General features: G+C 39.0%; 4 protein-coding genes and 1 pseudogene across 5 annotated transcripts; 3 read left to right on the top strand and 2 right to left on the bottom strand.

Annotated features, from left to right (window-relative positions):
• Positions 1 to 1,119, top strand: part of LOC111460735 — a 3,047-nt pseudogene extending 1,928 nt beyond the window's left edge.
• An 11-nt stretch (positions 1,120 to 1,130) lies between these two features.
• Positions 1,131 to 8,263, bottom strand: LOC111456626. Of its 2 annotated transcripts, none has more exons than XM_023098604.1 (4): positions 7,343 to 8,263; positions 6,050 to 6,895; positions 3,863 to 4,933; positions 1,131 to 3,349 (listed from the first exon to the last, which is right to left on the bottom strand). In XM_023098604.1, exons 1-4 carry the CDS (start codon positions 7,503 to 7,505, stop codon positions 1,305 to 1,307), a joined length of 4,125 nt encoding a protein of 1,374 aa, XP_022954372.1. In that variant the 5' UTR covers positions 7,506 to 8,263; the 3' UTR covers positions 1,131 to 1,304. The 2 variants fall into 2 exon arrangements, with proteins under 2 accessions (XP_022954372.1, XP_022954362.1); XM_023098594.1 differs by having other exon boundaries at positions 1,131 to 3,352; positions 7,343 to 8,262.
• Positions 8,264 to 12,289: 4,026 nt separating this feature from the next.
• LOC111462197 (tetraspanin-6-like) lies at positions 12,290 to 13,582 on the top strand. The gene is made up of 3 exons (XM_023105838.1): positions 12,290 to 12,909; positions 12,992 to 13,293; positions 13,382 to 13,582. Exons 1-3 carry the CDS (start codon positions 12,439 to 12,441, stop codon positions 13,416 to 13,418), a joined length of 810 nt encoding a protein of 269 aa, XP_022961606.1. The 5' UTR covers positions 12,290 to 12,438; the 3' UTR covers positions 13,419 to 13,582.
• Positions 13,583 to 14,286: 704 nt separating this feature from the next.
• On the bottom strand, positions 14,287 to 18,063 carry LOC111464773 (rhomboid-like protein 19). Its single transcript, XM_023109008.1, has 8 exons — positions 17,902 to 18,063; positions 17,590 to 17,714; positions 15,891 to 15,951; positions 15,600 to 15,766; positions 15,266 to 15,371; positions 14,966 to 15,168; positions 14,700 to 14,837; positions 14,287 to 14,617 (listed from the first exon to the last, which is right to left on the bottom strand). Exons 1-8 carry the CDS (start codon positions 17,923 to 17,925, stop codon positions 14,515 to 14,517), a joined length of 927 nt encoding a protein of 308 aa, XP_022964776.1. The 5' UTR covers positions 17,926 to 18,063; the 3' UTR covers positions 14,287 to 14,514.
• Positions 18,064 to 19,545: 1,482 nt separating this feature from the next.
• LOC111429876 (chlorophyll a-b binding protein 6A, chloroplastic-like) lies at positions 19,546 to 20,929 on the top strand. The gene is made up of 4 exons (XM_023065944.1): positions 19,546 to 19,798; positions 20,023 to 20,125; positions 20,224 to 20,512; positions 20,588 to 20,929. Exons 1-4 carry the CDS (start codon positions 19,602 to 19,604, stop codon positions 20,737 to 20,739), a joined length of 741 nt encoding a protein of 246 aa, XP_022921712.1. The 5' UTR covers positions 19,546 to 19,601; the 3' UTR covers positions 20,740 to 20,929.
• The last annotated feature ends 246 nt before the right edge of the window (positions 20,930 to 21,175 follow it).

Raw genomic sequence — 21,175 nt, 5'->3', positions numbered from 1 at the left:
TAAAAAAAAAAAAAAAAAAAACTGTCTTTTCCTGTTAGGTGATCCTCTCTATGTTGCTGTCCCCATCTTGAATTTGATTCCTCTTTCTTCTTGCAAAGAAACCATGCACATTCTGTCCAGAAGTTACCAAAAGGCTAAGAAACCTGTGCCTGGAGATTATAGCTACTACTTGCACGCACATCAATTGGTCCTTTATCACCCAAGAACCAATGAGGTAAGCTTTGAATTTAGTATATAACATAGTGTCATACTTCCGTTTTCTTGTCCAGATGCTTGTGTCCATTGAGAATAATAGAGATGCAAAAATTCAATGGTATGATGCATTTATATTTTTTGAACAACGCCCACGTTGGCAGTCAAGTAATATTATAGTAGGCTAGACTCTACTGGGTTATATATGCCTTCACATATGATGCAATTTCATTAGATAACTATTTGTATGCGTATGGGAAGACAATATTTTCATGGTTGGCGCGCATTGGTCTTGTCCAATCATCTCGTGTTAACCTATTCCTATGGAAGCATTCATGATATTTTATATGGCTTCCCCCTTTAAATAAACGTCTCAATTTGTTGAGTTGGCACATGAAGCAAGCATTTTATGTGAAGTGGCTTCCTAGTGCTTTCTTTCTTGTATTTGTTTTATACTTGTTTCTTTCATGTATGACTAAAAAGGGACTTGTCTCTTGTTCATGTTGAAAGGTTGTCAAAATCGTTGAGCCACTCCGGAAGGGGTCTGAAGATGCCAGAAATGGAGTGGATGAAAAAAGCATAGCATGGATGTCAAAAAGATTAGTCCTAATCTCTTATCCTTATACTTTAATATCACAAAGCATATCTTTTCGTTTACGTTTTTTTTTTTTTAATGAAAGATATTATAAAAGATTGGTTCTAGAAATAATTTAAAAGATAAGACCTATACATCCTCTTATAGGTCCCCATCAGATCTGCCAACCAGATGTGCTATTTAGGCATGGCACTATTAACCTCTTCTGCCTGAAACATTTAGGAATATCAAATTCCAAATGAACAGAAATCAAATGGCGATTCCCAACAGCTCCGTAAGTGTTGACTGGAATTGAAATTTATGTTAAACTGAAGAAAAGTAATTTTGAAGCATTACTCTTTTCTTTTTCCTCCTACAAAGACGGCAATAAGAACCGTCAAATTCTGCTATCATTCATTGACATCAACGAAACTATGATACATGGGGTGCAGCAAAAGAAACCAATTGCTGCTAAGAGAGTGCCTCTGTTGAGAGGCTCTCTCTAAACATAAATCTGCTACCAGCTAATTCTCTCTTCCTAGGAGCCACCATCCTCAGCCTTGTTGCGATGCAATTTAGTATCTAGTGCATCATCATCATCATTACAAATCTCTCCTACAATAATCCCTCCAACTACCTCCTGAGCCACCTTACTACTATTTACCTCCGACATCTGGGAATCACAATTTGATTTCTGTTCATTGAGAAGGGGCTGCTGCTGCTCTATAGGGGAGGTAGATTTAGAGGAATTATCAAATGTAGGATATCTGGACAGTAGGGTGGTGGGATCGGGCAGTGATGAAAGCCCGTTGCGCATTTGGGTTCCATCCCAAATTCCGTAACTTCTTGAGGGAACATCCTCTTGACCTGAAGAGCTTTTACGACTGAACTTGGCAGTACTCAGATTTCCATGGCTACTTGCTTTCAATCTGCGCTTGAACTTGCGCTGCGTTCGGTTCCCATTTGAACTTGAACTTGGCACAGATGAGGAATGGGTAAGAATCTGACCAAATAGTTTCACGTCACCATTTATAGACAATTGTTCAGAATCAGACAAACTGCGTGAACGCACTCTGACATGTAGACGCCCTTGTTCATCTTTAGGAACTGAGGTGACATGAGAATTTAAGGGCGCTGAAGAGCTATCAGCTGTGTGAGCTGGGGCTTTCGCACCTTGACCTATATTCCCCCTCTTTGTTTCAGCATCCAAACCATTTCCAACTGATACTGTGACCCGAGAAGAATTTCCTTGTTCCTTTGCAGTTTCATCAGACACGACTGCATGATTGTGTAGCGAGCGATTCTTATCATTGGCAGAATTCACAGACTGGCAGTCCTCGTCCAATGCTGAATGAGAGCTATCCTTCCTATGACAGGCATCAGACACCATGGCATCTACAGCTGTATTACTATGATTATTAATCTCTTTAACTTCCTGATGTGTAGATTGTGGATTCATGGACTCCAATTCCCCACCATTTCCAACCCCTTCGTCGCAAGGAAAGGCATTTCTGTCCACACCTGCTTCGCAAGGAAATCCATTAGCATTGCAGTCTCTTCCATTTGCTGGCATTTTCTTTGCAGAGCATATCAAATCCAAACCAAGGCACTTCCGTGCTTTACTGAAGAAGACCTTGCACTGGTCCATGGATTTCGATCCTACATGGGTAGAGATCATTGAGAAATTCTTCCCATAAACTGTCACTGCTTCTATGAAAAGAGACTTCTCCCCATCTGTCCAATAAGAAGGATCCATTTCTCCACAACTTTCGTCCGAACAAACCTCATCGTCAACAGACTGCAGAAGGTTGGCTGTCATACGCCGTCTTAATATGGTTGTAGCACCCTTTTTGCACTTCAAATCCTGAGAACCATCTCTTCGGTGGAAATTACCAGTGATACATGATGAACCCATGGCTTCTGAAGACAGGGAACCACAGATACCTGCTAAAACATCAGCAGCAACCTTTTCTCTTTCATTCCCAAAACTATGAAAACTTTTGGCCCTTTCTGATAGATTATCATCGAATTGAGTCGTGTAACATGCAGTTCTTCCACCCGACCTGCTGCTAGAATACTTATGAGCACAAGCTGTCATTGCTGAAGCAGTGCCCAAAATGTCGAGAGAAGCAGCATTTGTTTCTGGATTCCATTTCTTCCCTGTTGTCATCAAATAGTTACTAGTCGAGGACTTAGCCTTCTTCCCGAACTCCAGCTTCTTAGTTTTCTCAAAGCAATCAGATTTGTGATTTTTGTAGTAGAACTCAATACAGTCTGCTGTTGTCTTGTGATCAAGAAAGGAAGCAATTTTTCCAAAGTCCTTCCCGAAATATTCTAACTTCTCCATGAAAACATCTTTCTCTTCTGAGGTCCATGGGTTAATCATCATCCTTTCCTTCTCAACCGCACACGGATCCTCAACTAATCCATTATTGGAGATGAACCTTGATGCCATCTTATCCTTCTTGTCTAGAATTAATGTGGGCATCTTCAACGTCTTCCGATACTGCTTAGTTTGGGGATTAGAAAGCTGCTTGCTCACGTGCTTCAGAATCTCCGTGTTAGAAACGGGGTTCAGATTTCCTGCTGCAAGGCCAGTTTAAAGTTTAAAATGATAGTATCAATTGTATCACATTAAGAGATTCTCCACATATGTACGCTTCCTGATTTAAAGAGGGAAAAAGTTCACATGAAGGCAAACTAAAGAAGGGGAGCATTGAAAACAACAAAATTAGTCCTCAGAGAGTAACATTTCTGCTGAGACGAAATATCAAAAAAAGATGCAAAAAGCTCAGAGAAACCTATCGACTTTGAACCACAGATAATAAACTGAACTGTGCATTTGAGAATAAATGTGGACAGTCAACACTAAGATCAGTCGGGTGGAAGGGGTTTCGTCCAAGCATTTCATATGGGGTTCAATTTTTGTGGTAGAGACACCAAAATAAACACAGATACGAAGTTTATGTCTTAGAACACCAGTTAAGTTTCATAAATGCAAACTGATACCATTGCTGATAAAAGAAGCAAATCAATAGACCAAACCCTGTTTAAAATATTCATGAATGTAAGGACATAGATTAGATCTCTCCTTACCAGGTGAAGGCATACGGAATCGGATGGAAGATCGGTTCTTCTGGTAAGCACTGTAATTTGTCCACAAACTCAACTGATATTTTTTCTGAGATTTTGTACGTAGGTTTCTTACAGGAGGCACATGCAAACTCTCCTTCCACAAGGACTGGTAGGCTCTAAACTTAAGTGCAATTACTCTTTCCTTAAATCTTATTAACTTCTTTCTCTTTGCAAATCTCTCTTTCAGTGCACATTGATTCTGTGAGCAGGCATTTGTGCTCCAAATATCGATCTTCCGTTCATTGGCAGGCAACAGCCTGATCAAAGCTTCAGAAGCCTCACGTGCAGATTTTTTGTTGGACGCCAGAATTAAATCAAACACGTTATCTCCTCCCTCATCAGCATATTCATAAATGTCACTAGAAATGGGCTCTAATGCGAGACCTTCACTCTTCATAAGCATGTTATTGTCAACCGAGGCCACAACATTATCTTCAACACTGCAACCAGTAAGTGTTAGCTTCTCTTTCATGATGACAGATTCCTTAGCATCCGACTGATCATTTTCCTTGACATCAGCATGCACTTCTTCCGAGTCACTTGTAGAATGTGGCATCGTTATTGAATTATTATTTGTGGAAGTAACAACTGGCAGGGTAGCAACTGGCGGGATCGTATCAGTGACATTATTGTGCTCTTCAAAGCATTTATGTCCCACCGGCAAAGAACTGGATGCCAAGGGGAAAGAAGAAAAGTAACCCTTACTTCCAGGTCTCAACCCCTTCAGCTCATTTTCAAGTAAATCAATTTCAGTCTCGGTCATCTCCAACACTTTAGAAATTTCCTTTTTATATGCAAGCAACTTACTCAAGGCAGTGAAACTCACAACACGGGAGTCCACTGAAGTCGAATCAGTAGATTGCAGCAGTTGACTGAGAGGAGAACCCAAATTAGGTATTGAAAAACGATCCAACTTCTCTAAATTTGAAGCAGGTGAACCCTCATACTGATTCTGAAAACCAGAACCAGGTGAACCAAAGTTATTGACATCATTATCACTTGATGCCTTTCCAGATGATTTTTCATCCCCACCTGCACAGTGAAACACAGATGTAGGAGTTAGATTTCAGTAAACTGCAAACACATTTCACTTGATGATAGCAATAAAGACAACAGACTGGAGTGATCACAACATGGCAGTATTAAAAGCACCAATTTTTTCGAAGTGAAATCCTTCTCTCTAAGATACCTTAGCCACATAGGACAATTCTGAGAACAGCCCACAATGTAAGATGTATACCATTTATGGATATTAGAAACAAGCATTAGGCCGAACATATCAGAACCCAAGGGAAAACTAGCCCCAACCAGTCTCTCCTCTCTCTCTCTCTCTCTCTCTCTCTCTCCTTGAAAAGTCCTGATATTTCTACTCTCTCTTATTAATCTGCTAGGCTTCCCCGCCATGCTGATGAGCGCCCCCACCGCTGCTTGGGGATTAAGGTAGGCAATCATTAGAAGGAATTGTCAAACGTCAAATTATTGGTTATCCTTCTGAAAAGCATCGTCTTCCTGACTTTTATCTGTCTCAAGACATGCCTGTTTCCTCTTTTATTACTCTGTCCCTCATAGTTTGTTAGCATCATCTTCCTCATTTATAGTCTTCTCTATCCTTGGGCATCCTCGTGTCATCATAAAATGAGAACTTTTTTGTAAACCCTCTCCTCATTCTTTATCCTACTTCATCTATGGGTGTCTTTCTTATCTCTCTTCCTCACTAATGCTTCTATAACCTTAGATATTCTTTTTTCAACTTCTGGTACTTGAAGTTGACATAAATGCGATCATGATTTCCTACACATTATAGTCTCATCTGCCACGTTCATATGCTGATTTTATTAAACTATAACATCTAGTTACTGATTACCATGCTTTTTCCTAAATTTATGACTTCCCACAACCACGGAAATAGTCGATGTACCTTTGTCATTTTGTTAATTTTTTTATATACTTCTGTTCTAGCTTGGCTGATCTTCTGATTGGGACTATTTTATATTCAATATAAATACATTAAACACTCATCAATTTTTTCTTCCAGTACTGCAAACAGTTGAATGTGTGAAAAACTGAAATATTATCACTTGATAAACGCCACATGAATTGAATATTTTCCCCACAGTAACAAAAATACAAAAGAGCGCTGGTGTGTACCTGGAGAGGAACCACAAATGACGGAAGAAGGGGTCGCAGGTGAGGTACAATCGAAAAATCCTGAACCTCCTCTAGGACCTTTGTCAATCAAGCTAGAATTCAGAGACTGGGTAGCTTCTGCATTAACAATTGTAAAGACGGTACCATCAGGAATTTCGACCTTCTTTTTCTCATACTTGGCAAGTCCCTCACCCCATCCTAGTCGCGGCTTCTTCTTGGCATTTGCCTCGTCACATGGGAGAGAAGACCTTGCGCACTCAGCATGATCAGCTGAAGGAGACAGATTTTGCGATACACTTTGCAACACGGTCTCAGACTTTGTCTCATTAGAATCTAAAGCATCAATGCCCTTTGTGCTACTGGAATGGCCTGATGTTGAAGTGCGTGAAGACAAGCCACCAGAACGTGTCCATTTAAGAGGCTTCCACCCTGAGGAACTCAGTGAGTAGTCCCGATCACGTCTCTGGTTTGTGCCTAACCCATTGAAATCGTCGATCTTATCATGCTGGCCTTTTACCTTATCTCTTGGGTTCACAAAGTCAGAATGAGAATGAGAGGGATATATCAGCATATCATGAACTGACCTCTGATCATAATTTAGATCATGCTGCAGCCTACCACCATTGTTCGTAGACCCATTACTTGTTGCCCAGGAATGACTTTTCCAATCTCTTTGACTAAAAGACCTACTTTCCCTACTATTCCTAGCATACTTCCCATGGCCATGCGAAATAGAAGGCCTGCTATTGACATTTTCCAGAATCTTGTTATTGAATGACATGGAAGGCCCATATCCATGACCATAGTCGTCAGAGAACACATGCCAGCCACCCTGCCTACCGTGACCTTCAAAAATATTTCAAAAAAGAAGAAAATACAAAAGAAAACACAATCAATACAAGCATAGGGCCTAAAATGAGGCAAAAAGTTTAAACAAAACTATCTGAGCAGTTTCTGCAGCCAAATTTAGAATTCTAGTTGAGACTAATACAGGCGATAAACCTTGGATCTGACCATCGACGACTATTATATGATGAACACTTTATAAATCATGATAGTTATCTGATAAATCCTCCGTCGACTAGATCTATCAGGAAGAAAGAATCCAGAATTTACCGAAGGAACAGAAAGAACACTTCACTCTGGTTTCAATTAAGCAAAATAATAGTGAATGATTGGAACTACATGCCTACATGAAGAGCCCGACATGGAAATAGATGTAGAAATCTCGACTCTTCCAAACCTAAAAAACTAAAAGAAATCATAAAGGAAAGCAACGAGTGTATAGCTCACCTGGCGGTCTACGAAAATCGCCTGATCCCCACCTACTAAACTCACGGGATCCGTGACTGGATGAGTCTCTCCATCTAGGTACAGGTCCGAGGAACTCTGACCTCTCGTGTTTCCTCTCCTTGAAGAAATCTTTCCGATCCCAGGGCAATGGTTCAGGCGGCATGAAAATGAGGCCAGTAGCATGGGCACCCTCAAAAAACAACCGTTTTCAACGCACAACACACGGTGCGCGCCGAATAGCACCGCCGGAAATCAATTCGACTACTTTCGCAACCATATCAAACAAGAAGCCTCACGAACATATCTTATTCACAATAAAGATCCTAAATACCATATCCAGCCAAGGCAAACGCCAAAGAACAAACAAAAACCACTCGAGAAATCGATCGCTGTTCCTTTTTCTCACTGAACGCGTAACATCGAGAATACGCCGGAATATGTGGTAGCCACGACGAGCTACACGGATAACTCCGTACCAAATCTTGAACAGAAACCACCAAAACGATGAAGAAAAATGGAATCAAAACCAATACAGGCGTACGTGATGATAAAGACTGAAACGGCTGAATCAAAGGGTTTGGAATCAGATGGAACCGACAATGCCGATTGAAAAGCTCTGCGCTATCACATGCAAAACCTCAATCTCACTCCGAGTTCACAATCTCCGCCCTTCGTATTTCCGAACTCTCTCTCTCTCTCTCTCTCTCTCTCTCTCGTCTTGGCTGGCGGAAAATTTTTGCCTCCGGAGCGAGAAAGTGAGAAATTGACCCGATGAGGGACAAAAGAGAACCCTGACAGAGAAGGGAAAGGGAGGGAGGAGGGGGGGAAGGAGATCGGTTCTCCGGATTTCAAAACCACTCTCATCCTCATTCAATTATTTCCTTTCGCGTCCGCTAATTTTCGTATTTCTTTCTTTCGTTTCCTAATTTCTTTTCGATTTTTTTTTCTTTTACTTCGGCCCCCTCTTTGTGCTTTCTCTTAATTATTTCTAAAGTTTCGCCTGCTTTTAGAGCATAATTACGGAACTGGCCCCATTGTCCTTCTATTGAAATTACTGTACTACCCTTCTCTCTATTTAATCGACTAGACTTCCGTGTTGGTGCCTGGCGCCGTCGCTCTGGTCAATTTTTTTCCTGTTCCTTTCAATTTTAGAAAGTTTCATTTTTCTTAATACATAACATATACATACATTTGCTATATACATATATGGTGTATACATATATATAGTGTGTAAACTTCTCCGTATCATGCGCGTTTTAAAAACTATGAAGTTGATGATGATAAGTAACGGGTCAAACCAACCGGACAATATTTGCTAGCGGCAGGATTTGACTGTTGCAAATGGTATCAGGGCTAGACATTTATGAGTGTGTCAACGAGGACGTTGGGCCTTCAAGAGATGGATTGTGAGCTCTCAAATTTTTTTATAGAGAGTGATGAAGCATTTTTATAGTAGTGGAGAACCCTCTCATTAGCAGACGCATTTTCAAAATTTTGAAGGGAAGCCCGAAAGAAAAAACCCAAAATTGATAATATCTACTAACATAGACTTTGGCTGTTATAAATGGTATCAAAGCCAGATACGAGAAAGTGTGCCAGCAAGGACGTTGGGTCCCTAAGGATGGTGGATTGTGAGATCCCACATCGGTTGAAGAGGTGAACGAAACATTCATATAAAGGTGTGGAGTAGACACGTTTTAAAAACTTCGAGGAAAATCTGAAAATGAAACTCAAAGAGAATAATATTTGCTAGAAGTGAGCTTGGATTGCTACTGTTGTAATAGTTTAAAACAGAACCGGATGAACTTACAAGTCTAACAAAAATGACCTCCTTTGAGATGCCTCAATTGGATTTGAAACAGGCAAGGAGGCACTTGAATGACTTATGCAGTTGGAGAGTAAATAATTTTAAATAGCGAAATTTATTAAATTTTGCTCAAAATATTTTCACCGTTACAGTATCTACTAATTATTTATATCCCCCGAACCAAGAGGTCCTGCTTATCCAGACCCAACAGTCACACTTGGAATCCACTCGCTTAGCTCGTATTCTTTTATTCCCTTTTCTTTCGTATCGAGAAAGCCGCTGATGAATGAAAAGAAAGCGGGGCCTGATAGAAGCTTGTCCCGAAGCGACTAGTTGCTTCCCGAATGCCTCTTGTTCGAGGTAAACTATTGAACCTGAACCATTCGTTGTTGGAACGCCACGTGGCTGGAGATTCCTGGGTTGCCGCTATAGCCGAATCCTCTCGTATAAGTCTTAAAAAGAGAGCATCTCGAAGGATTCAATCCAGCCACGGCTTTACCCATTCAATCCTACACCTATGGATTCTTCTTCTTTTTCGTATTTTTCTTACTTAATTGTTGATTTGGGTTTATTTATAAATTTTTAATATATTTTATCTAAAATTGCATTGAATAATTATGAAGGGCGGATAAATGAAGTTTTTTTAACCACCCGACAACCCAATCCAAAAATTTCAGGTTGGGTTGGGTTGTGAAAAATTTTAGGTCGAGTTACGAATCCAGCTAACCCGAACCTTTGGGCTGGTCAAAAAATTTCTTCGATTCAATCCAGCTGGACTATGTACATCTCATGTTAATAAATAAATAACATTAAAAAACAGAATTAATAATTTATGATTTGATATATTAAATGTATTTGATTTTGTGTGACATAATTAATGAAAAAAACGTGCATTAAAAAAAAAGCCAGTCTGTGATATTGAAAAACGCATTCAAAAGACCGAAATTGGAATAGAAGTACAGAAGCTTAAAGGCACGCATGGACGGCACGTGTGAAGTCAAAGGAAAAATTGTGACATGGACCACGCGCTCTTCAAGTCAAGTTGGGCGCGTGAAGAAGATGTCACAGAATCTTTCCCGGTATCTTCATTATCTGTCGGTAATATCCGGTTTTCCCGACTCCTGACCCAGCAAGTGCAAGAACCATAATCTGCCACGTGGACTTTTGCTATTTTTAATCAAACTGACGGTTTTACCCCTATGTCTTGGAATGTAATTTCCGGGGAATGGTTTTCCAATTTTACGAAAAAATTAACCAAATTAGGCAATTCTGCTATTTTTATTTATTTATTTATTTTTGGTAAATGAATTCTGAGAGAGTCTGAAGTCATTAAATGCCGCACCGGTGGATTTGGAGCTTCTTTTAAATGCTCGCCGCTAGGGCTAGGGTTAGGGTCAAAGTTGGAATTTGAAAAAATACCTATGGAGTTGTATTTTGTTTATTTTATAGATAAAATATTTGGAGTGGTTGAATGTATTACAAAATTTAAAAATGGTACTTTCTATTATTAATTAAGATTGTCACAGTAAATAACGGTTTTGACTTACTTTAATTAAATTGTATTAATACGTTTATAATTTTTTTACTCGGGTTTTCTATATTTTGTTAATCTAATAATTCGAACGGGTTTTTTCTCGTTCTATTGGAACTTGAATTTGAAAATATTAACTTGGACGTGCAGGGTTCTTTTGAGTCCGTTTGTTTTATTTTATTCAATTACGTTTATATTTCACTCATAACACTATTGAAAATAATAATCAATTTATAATGTACGTGGTTGAAATGAAAACGTTTTCAAATCCAATATTAGACGAATACGACTCTTCACAATGGTATGATATTGTCCACTTTAAGCATTACCTCTCATGGTTTTGCTTTGCGCTTCCCCCGAAAGGCCTCACACCAATAGAGGGAGCATTCATTGATTATAAACTCATGATCATTCCCTAAATTAACTGATGTGGGACTTTCATCATCCAACATGTGAATGACATAAAAGGTCAGATCGTCAAATATATTCCTAGTATTAATGTGATATATATATATATATTTTTTTTTTTCTAAATGATTATACATTAGTATGGATTTAAATATTAATAAAATACATCTTTATTTATTTGATATAATTTCCATTTCAAATTCTGAAAATCAAGGCCCATGAAAATAGACTACGATACAACGAGGCCCAATAAGAAACATGGGCCTTTATTGGGCCCAACAAATATGAACATATATATATATATATATATATATATAAGAATATGGTATGACCAAAATGCACAAATCCAAATGTTCTTTACTTGCCTTTATAAATCTCATAAAGAATAGATGCCTCCTCTCTTCCTTAAGACTAAGACTCTCTTCTCAATGGCAATTTCGTAAATATATTTTAATACAATTGTGTATAGATGGGCCCATTATTTCTCTCACTAGACCAACAAAGTTAAAGAGTAAAGTACTCAAAATTCAAAATATCATCATGAATTACAACATGATCATATCTTAATAGTTAAGAGATCGACTCTTTGGATCAAAATAAACATATCAGTAATTAAAATATATTGTTTCGGTCGAAATTAAAGGTTTAAATCTATATCCAACTCATTTTTTCGTGTTAAAAAAATATATTACTTCTTGCCAATTCAAACATATCTCAGCGCATAAAACATAATAAAAAAAAAATCATGATATCATGTGTTCATAATAGAGTATAAATTGTGATATTCGGGAGGAGAACGAAATAATTTTTGTAAGGGGTGGAAACTTTTTCTAGCAAAAGCCTTGAGGGGAAGTTTAAAAGGAAAAGCTCAAAGAGGACAATATATGCTACTAGTGGGCCCAAGTCGTTACAAATTGTATCAAAGTCAGGCACCGGGCGATATGCCAGTGAGGAGGCTATTCCCCGAAGGGGTAGATAGGAGACAATGTGCCAACATGGACGCTAGCCCCGAATGGAGTGGAGTTTGTGGGAGTTCCACATCGATTAGAGAAAGAAACGAATGCCAAGGACACTGGATCCTGAAGGACAATATATACTAGCGGTCAAGAGGTCAGTTTCGAATCATGGATCTTGTTGAAATAAAAATAAGAGAATTCTTTCGGGGTTACCTTCGAGCCAAAGAAATTTGAAAAAGCAAAAGGTTCACAAACATTTTCAAACTATAAACCTCCCATTAGAACCTCTCAAAGCTTGAATTACAATCCTTTCAATTCAATCCCCTTTCTACAAAATTTTAAAAAAACCCAATAAATCTTCCGTCCATTTCAGAAAAACCCAAAATCCAAAGTGATGAACAAACTAAGCAACTCAGTGATCGGACTCCTGAACTTCCTAACGCTCTTAGCCTCAATCCCCATCATCGGCGGCGCCCTATGGATGGCTCGGAACAGCACGACGTGCGAGGGGTTTCTGCAGACGCCGCTGCTGGTGGTCGGCTTTGTGGTGCTCGTCATTTCGCTGGCGGGGTTCGTGGGGGCCTGTTTCAATGTAGCTTGGGCGCTCTGGCTCTATTTGTTCGTCATGTTGCTGCTCATTGCCACGCTCTTGGGCCTCACAGTTTTTGGGCTTGTTGTGGCCAGTAAAGGCGGCGGCGGCGGCGAGCATGGGCTGGGGGATTACTCGACGTGGCTAAGGAAGAGAGTGGATGATCCTCGGAATTGGGTCACTATTAGAAGCTGTATTTTGGGGTCTAATACTTGCAATCAACTTCCTTCTTCGACTCCTCTTAATTACTTGCAAAGGGACATCACTCCAATTCAGGTACTCCCTTATTTTTTTTAATTTGGAGTAAAGAAATGATTAGAAAACAAGCACGGTTTTCAAGTAAATTTTGGGCATGCAGTCGGGCTGCTGCAAGCCGCCGGCGTCATGCAACGAGAACGGTCAAGACCCCGATTGCTATCGGTGGAACGGAGCGCCCAACGTGCTGTGCTTCGAGTGCGACTCGTGCAAAGCAGGTGTGCTTGAGACTGCAAGGAAAGACTGGCATAAGCTCTCTATTCTCAATGTTGTGATACTCATTTTTTTCATTGTCGTTTACTCCATCGGTTGTTGTGCATTCCGAAACGCCAAGCGAGCTGAAGAGAATTATGCATACGGCGAGAATCATATGACCAAAATCGGACCCAGACGGGATCACAAGATGTACGTAATTCATCGCTCTTGGTCATTTCATTTTAGTCTCTGTACTTTTAAATATTCGACACTGTTTTACTTCATTTTGTTTCTGCAGGTGGAGATGGTTGGAGGACAGGATGGATCGTTACTAACAGTGGATATGTCATTTTATATTGCTATTTAGTATCGTAAAGTTAGAAAATTAAGCGGTTTTTGGATTGAAAGCGAAAGGGAAGGGGTGTTTTCAGGGCTTTCTTTTTATGCACTTATCTTAAGATGCTTTAAAGTACATAATGAACTCTACTTTTTATCCTAATGTCTCACCATTGCTTTTCTTTTTTGCCTTGTGACTTTGAAAACCAGCCTACATTAATGCTAACATGGCTAAAGTTTGCTAATTTGCTTCATTACATTAAAATATTTAATTAATTAGAATTAATTAGAATAAATTAATTAAGGTTTACAATTACCGGAACTAATTAAAATTATATTAAAATAACGAATTAAATATATATTAAAATAAAATATTATTGAATACTTCAATTAAATAATTAATTAGACTAATTTTGGTTACCAAGATTTGATTAAAGTATATTCAAAATAAAATTACAAATATAAGGGAGGCAAAAAGAAAGTTCTTTATACGTGTATTGATTATTATTATTTATGAGTATAAACCTTGACTGAAAATATATTATTCCGTAAACCTTTTATCAAATAAGGGTATCACAAATCTTTACTCGTTTATATCTCCAAATCCTTTGTATGAACCATGCCTAAGAATACATTATTCCGTAAACCTTATAAGAATGCGTTATTCCGTAAACCTTATATCAAATAAGGGTATTACAAATCTTTGCCCGTTTCTGTCTCCAAATCCTTTGTACAAACGAGTAAATAGAAACTAAATTCAAATCTTAAAAGCTAAGAAACCTCTATTTTCACAATTTAAGGCGAAATAGAAACTTTTCAACGATAAAAAATGTATTTTAGTCCTAATAAATAGATAAATAAAAGTGGGAGAAACTTGGGAGGAAATTGTACTCTATATATCTTGGGCTGTATACAAATAAATCCACAATAATGCTGCAAAGGGCATAAATGAAGCAACATTTTTGCAACTCAGAAGGAATGTGCAAAGCAAAATTGCATAACAGAATAAAGAAAAGAGGACCTCTTGATATACTGCACAGTCCCCCCCAAGTAGTTGATCATCAGATGAACGCCAACTTATATAGGATTATATTATCAAACATTCTCTGTTGCATCTCTTCCCGACTCTTGACCACTTCTGGCTGCAGCCAATCTCTCAGCTGCCAGTCTTTCTTCCAAAGCTCTTGCTCCCCTTTCTCTGCAACCAGTAGAATTTTCAATCTTTACTATTCTTTACACTTAACCTTATGAGTCAGAAGAAAAATATTAGCAAATATTACCTCCGTCGAGATGCCTCAATGGGATCTGAACCGGGCAGCGGGGCACCTGCAGCAGTATAGTCCTCGGAATCGTTAGAGGATTCAGATCTTCCACAAAGCAGACGATGAAATATTGATGCAACTGGATCAATGACTGGCCTGCACAGGAACATCAAGAGTCATAGTACGCTATGGACTATGGAGAGAAAGAACACAGAATATTCCTGAAAACATCGGCAAGAGAAGCTTAAAAGGTAGAAAAAGGAACTTCTAGATAAACAGAATACCGTAGGAGTTCAGGGAAGAATGAAGAGAATGCAAAATCATCACTAGGATCGCCTTTCAGTTTTGTTTCAGGTTTCCTCTGCCAGTATCTCAGATAAATCCAGCTGATGTATGTTCCAAATATTATTGTTGGAAGATACGTTGCTGCCCCTGTTGTCCAACAGCTTACAGCAATGGATACTAATACAGCAAGAGATGGCAACCACTGCATGAAGTTTCAAGCAAAGCCCAAAAGAGCGTTCAAGAAAAACTCTGATAAAAACCATTCAAAATTTGGAAATGGCTATCTACATTTTTCATACCTTAGTTCTCAGTTTCAATAATGGCAACTCTTGATCAGGTATGATTTGTTTGATCCCAACCAAGAACCCAGCTAGAATCCCATAGAAACCAGATACAGGCAGATAACTGAGACCGAAAAAAAATATGTAAACAAGATGTATGGAAAGACCGAGAGGCGTAAAATGAAACATGTTTAAAGAGGAGTTGATAAAGGGAGACTGTAAAATACTTATATGGAATGAATCGGACAAAAAATGGCTTAAATGAAAATCCATAATGCGCTATCAGCTAAAGACATGTACACGAGTATGCCTAAAAAGAGCCTTTGATGCACGAGGACTCGGTAGCACTTACAGATAACTTTCCTCCTGTGTAATATAGTATAGGGCAATTGCTGTGATAAAGACACATAAAGAAGTTATAAAATTGACTACAAAGATGAATTTCAAAAATTCTCTAGAGCCCCAGATGGGTTCAAGCAGCTTCCCAACAAAAAGGAGACCAACTGTGCTGACAATAACCTGCAATATATGGCTCTCAGTGAGTCTAACTTCCAGTGAAGATTGAACAAAAAATAGTGAGATATGTTCAAATTATGATTCTGTAAAGGGAAACAAAATAGTGTATGACAACGTGAGTGCATACCCCATATACTGTCTGTTCAACATAACCAGCAGTTATGAGATTCCAAGCAAAAGGAATAGTCCTACAAAATAGAAGTTCAAAGGAATGAATGACCCAACCATTTATTGTTTACACATTTTCCATGTAAATTTAACTACTCAAAACTCGGTCAGATACCTGCCTTCCCTGAATTTAATCGATTCCTACACTACAGAGGAAATATTCCCACATCACACAAATAAAATAAAATAATGAATTAAACTGGGCACAAATTTCTACATTTTGATCAATAGTTTTATTGTTGTAGTTGAGAGTGAGAGATTCAATATGGTCTTAGCTTGATAATTCTATATATAAGCAGTGAAAAACATCGATAGAATACTGAAAGATAATGACAATTTTGGTATTTTGATGAATAGATGATCCAATAGAATGACAATGACTCATGATTTGCAGTTGATCGAGCTTTCATATCTATAATACCATTGCATCAGTCATCCTTGTTTTCCCTAAATTAATGGCCCTTCACCTCTTTGGTAAATGATATATTTCTCCATTTTGATTTTTGTAGTAAATTATGGGTTATCAGAAGATGGCTAGTAAAAGATTGAGGTCATATTGCAGTTTCAGCTCTTCATTGAGTAGTCGAGTTAGAACGGAAGACTTGCTAACAAAAATACTCAGATGGAGAAGTTTTCTGAAAAAGATGTTTATATTTTACCTCTTGCAGGCCCAGGAGTGTAAACATTTAGACTGTGGGATCATTTTTGCATACTTTTACTCGGATCATTTATATATAAAATGATATACTCTAGTGCAGAGGATATCATTCTCTACATTTCTACTCTTATTAATAATCTTTCTTCCTATCAGGAAACTAAAATATTGTAGTTAAATAACTAAAGCCAATTCAGAATAATAAGGGATTCACATTTCACACTCGTGTTAATAATTCAGATTGTGTAGCAGTGAAAACATCAGATTAAAAAAATGAAAGAGTTCTAGACATCAAAGCAGTAAACTTAGGCCTCTGGAACATAACCCTTGGAATCCTAAAGCAGTAGATCATGTAGCTGTTGGGAACCACGACTCTCTACAATGATATGATATTGTTCACTTTGAGCATAAGCTCTCATGACTTTTCTTTTAGTTTCTCCAAAAGGCCTCATATCAATGGAGATAGTGTTCCTTACTTATAAACCCATGATCTTCCTCCTAATTAGCCAGCGTTGGACTACTTCTTTCAATAATCCACAACAGTAGCCTCTCAAAAAGTTTGTTGCAACTTCTTATCAACATAAACGTTTTATCTGAAGAAGGGTAAACCGCTACTTGGATGTTATGGCCAATAAATTGAATAGAGGAATCAACAGAGTCATTGCATTTTACAATTACGACCAAATTTCCATGGATGGAAACTAAACTATTGACTAACTTCCATCAATCCCACAGGACACAAGACAAGCCTCTGGATCACTATGATCATTTCAAAACATGTAACATATACCTGCCCACCTGAAATCCTAGCAGATACAAGAATTCAATAAATTTTCATCTGTGATCACAAGATTCTTGATTTTTTCCTGACTAAATTTCGACTCGAGAAAACAAAGACATTTCTAACCCGTAACCTACAGGCATTACTGCAAGAACGAACGCATCAGCTTTGCACGGTTATCACTACCACTAATCCAAAGACTAAGTTCTCCAAACAAGATACCTGGCTGGAATAAGAGCGAGATAACTAACAACCGCAGGAAAAACCTGAACCAAGATATGCCCGCCAACCAGCACCACAGCTAAGCCCTTGCATAGCTTCGTGAATCCAGTAAACAAGCCAGGCCCCTATCCAATTACAAAACGAATTACACAAAACAACAAAACATCATTAGAAACGTCGCCGAATTTCGATAAAATGTCAAGATCTAGCATACACGTTCCGAGATAGAAAAGACGAACTGCGAGATCTGAATGCGACTGATCGACCGCCAATTTGGAGAAGATTAAAACAAACAATTGTAACGGAGCTTACCCCCGGTACTGCTGGAGTACTCATATGCAGAGACGGTGGATAGTGACCGTTGAAATAGACCGTGGACGACGGTGATCGGAGTTGTGTGCTAAAAATGGACTGTTTTGCTTCGCGGGAGACTTTTGGGTTACAGAGGAGGTGGGTCTTGGCTCGAGCTTCGAAGATCGTAACGTGGAAGAGTTGGGTATTGGGTGCGGTGAGGCGTACAGTATTATGGTGCACCCCGTGCGGATAATCCAGATCATGAATACTTCTGATTACAGTTTCTTTGACCATGATTTGATTGCGGGAAACTCACGTCATGAAGTCCTTTGCTTTTGCATGCTTTCTAATTAAATGTATGTTTGCAAATTAGACCTTCATCTAACATAAAATTACACTAAATACCCTAAATTATTCAAACCTAAATTGGTTATAACACAAAACACACGTGTTTATGTTAGAAATGTCTTACTAATAACCTCGTATCAACAAATTATAATGTTTAGTAACACGTTTTCAATATATATATTATATATAGAGGATATTTTTTGTTATGTTCAACAACACGCGAACGGAAGTTGGAATGTTCAATCCACTCAAGTTGGTCGAGTTGAAAGTCGAATCGGTCAATATTTTGAATTAGTCTACTGTTGGATGATGAAAGTCCCACATCGGCTAATTTAGAGAATGATCATGTGTTTATAAACAAAGAATATATCATGCCCTAAACTTAGTCGTGTCAATAGATTGGTAAATCCTCAAATGTCGAACAAAGGACTCCAAAAGAAAAGGAGTCGAGCCTCTTCAAGGTCAATAAAAAATGACTAAGACTCCAAAGGAGTTGAGCCTTGATTAAGGGGAGGCGTACTTTGTTCGATGGGAGGTTTTGGATCATGAAAGTCCCACATCGGCTAATTTAGGGAATGATTATGGGTTTATAAATAAATAATACTCTCTCCACTGGAATGAGGCATTTTGGGAAGCCCAAAGCATAGTCACGAGAGATTATGCTCAAAGTAGACAATATCATATCATTGTAGAGAGTCGTGTTCGTCTAACATCTACAAATACTCATAACCCCCAAATCCAACCAATTAGACTGAAGATGATTCCTTCTCTTTCGTAAGTGTTGGGCATGCAGTCGACACGTTGAGAATACCTATTGATAGAAGAGGGACTCTAATCGATCACGGACGAAGACGTGCCGACTATCTCGAGTCAATAGGACCAACTACAATCAAGGTGATTTTCTTTAACTAGATACTTTCATGGTGCATGAAAGCACTCGTGCTCATCGATGTCTTAGAGAAATAGCTCGATAATTTTCTTACGAATTAAAATTTAAATATTTATTTAGTTATTTTATTTACAAAAATCGAGGGGCAAAATGGACATTTGACAGGATATAATGCCACGTGGTCTAAAATATATCACAGCTAAAAAAAATCTAAAATTTATCACTGGAATCTCTGAATGGAAGAAGCTCGACCACGGAATTCCAAGATCCCAACCCAACTGGATATTCCACGTCAGCAAAGAAAATGGATTGAGAAGTTCCAGCTGGCCCAATGAAATCACGAAACCAACCCATACTTAGCCAATGAAAGGCAATCTTCAGATTCCCCAATCTTTGTCTTGCAAGTGTTTTTAGTCTCCTTCTCCCCCCCTTCATCTTCCGCCATTCCCACTCTCTCTTCAATCTCTGCCACCGTCTTTCAATGGCTTCCAACACATTGATGAGCTTCGGCATTGCCACCACCGCCTTCCCCTCCGTCCTCTCCTCCTCCAAGTCTAAATTCGCCACCGGTGTCCCGATTTCCGGCGTCTCCGTTAATGCTTCCTCTCGATTTTCCATGTCCGCTGACTGGATGCCTGGCCAGCCCCGCCCGCCGTACCTTGACGGCTCTGCCCCCGGGTACTGAAATTTGAAATGTTCTTTTTATTTCGAAAAATCTGGGGGTTCTTTTTTTTTGTTGATGTGGGATGATTGCCCTCTAGATGTTTGATGAAATGCCTGAGTCACGACTGTCTTTTGGGTGCTGTGAATTGTCCTTGGTTTGTTGAAATTATTAGAGAATGTGAATCCATGTTTGAATTTACTGTTACTTAGTTCTTGAGATGTGTGGTTGTGTTCAACAGTGATTTTGGCTTTGACCCTCTTCGGCTGGGAGAAGTGCCAGAGAATCTCGAGAGATTCAAGGAGTCTGAGCTAATTCACTGCAGATGGGCCATGCTTGCTGTTGTAAGTTTTCCAAATCCAGTTGCTTGATTCTGAGATTATGGGGCTGTTCTTTTTCTCCACCGATGATGAATTTTCACACTCTTTGTTCTGTTTTTCAGCCAGGGATGTTGGTACCTGAGGCGTTGGGATTGGGCAACTGGGTGAAAGCTCAGGAATGGGCAGCTATTCCAGGAGGCCAAGCTACCTACCTGGGGCAACCAGTCCCATGGGGAACTTTGCCAACCATTTTGGTCATTGAGTTCCTTGCCATTGCCTTTGTAGAGCACCAACGCAGCATGGAGAAAGACCCAGAGAAGAAGAAGTACCCTGGAGGTGCTTTTGACCCATTGGGTTACTCCAAAAACCCTGAAAAGCTGAAGGAATACAAAGTCAAGGAGATAAAAAATGGTGAGGCCTTTCATTTCCACTAGAACTTGAAGCATTCTGAGGAAAGAACGTGAAAAATGACTAGTTTTTTTGTAGGTCGGTTGGCGTTGTTGGCTTTTGTTGGGTTCTGTGTGCAACAATCGGCATACCCAGGAACAGGGCCACTCGAGAACTTGGCTACTCACTTGGCTGACCCATGGCACAACAACATTGGCGACATCATCATCCCCAGAACGATTTCCCCTTGAATTTTGTCTTAAATCATACCAAATGTAATTAAATTTCTCCCTGTCCTGAATCTGAACTCGATGGTTTTCCCTCCCTTTGCGGCTTTGAATGTGCTCTGTATCTTGATATTGCCCCTCATTTCAGTGCATCAAGTTACCATTGGAGGAAAAATGAAGCATCATTTAGCATAAGACTCCATTATTTGTTTTATTCACCACTAGTTTGCCCTTACCTATTTGTGCTCGAGCCTCTCCTTCACCTCGTAAACTCAGCACCTATTTGTTTAAGTCTCTCTATCATTTAAACCGGGCTCTTGAAATAATCTCCACACACCCTTCTGCCTCGAATGCTCAGCTAAAACTTCAAACCAAAAATCATAACTAATAGTTAATAATTCCATTAGGATTTTATCATCAATCTCTAATTGGGCTAGTCATTGCAAGCCTGTAAAACACA

This window comes from Cucurbita moschata, unplaced genomic scaffold, assembly GCF_002738365.1.
Source record: "Cucurbita moschata cultivar Rifu unplaced genomic scaffold, Cmos_1.0 Cmo_Scf00002, whole genome shotgun sequence".
NCBI classification, from domain to species: domain Eukaryota; kingdom Viridiplantae; phylum Streptophyta; class Magnoliopsida; order Cucurbitales; family Cucurbitaceae; genus Cucurbita; species Cucurbita moschata.
Note: the sequence above shows the minus strand (reverse complement) of the source record. Positions and strands in the feature narration are given on the sequence as shown.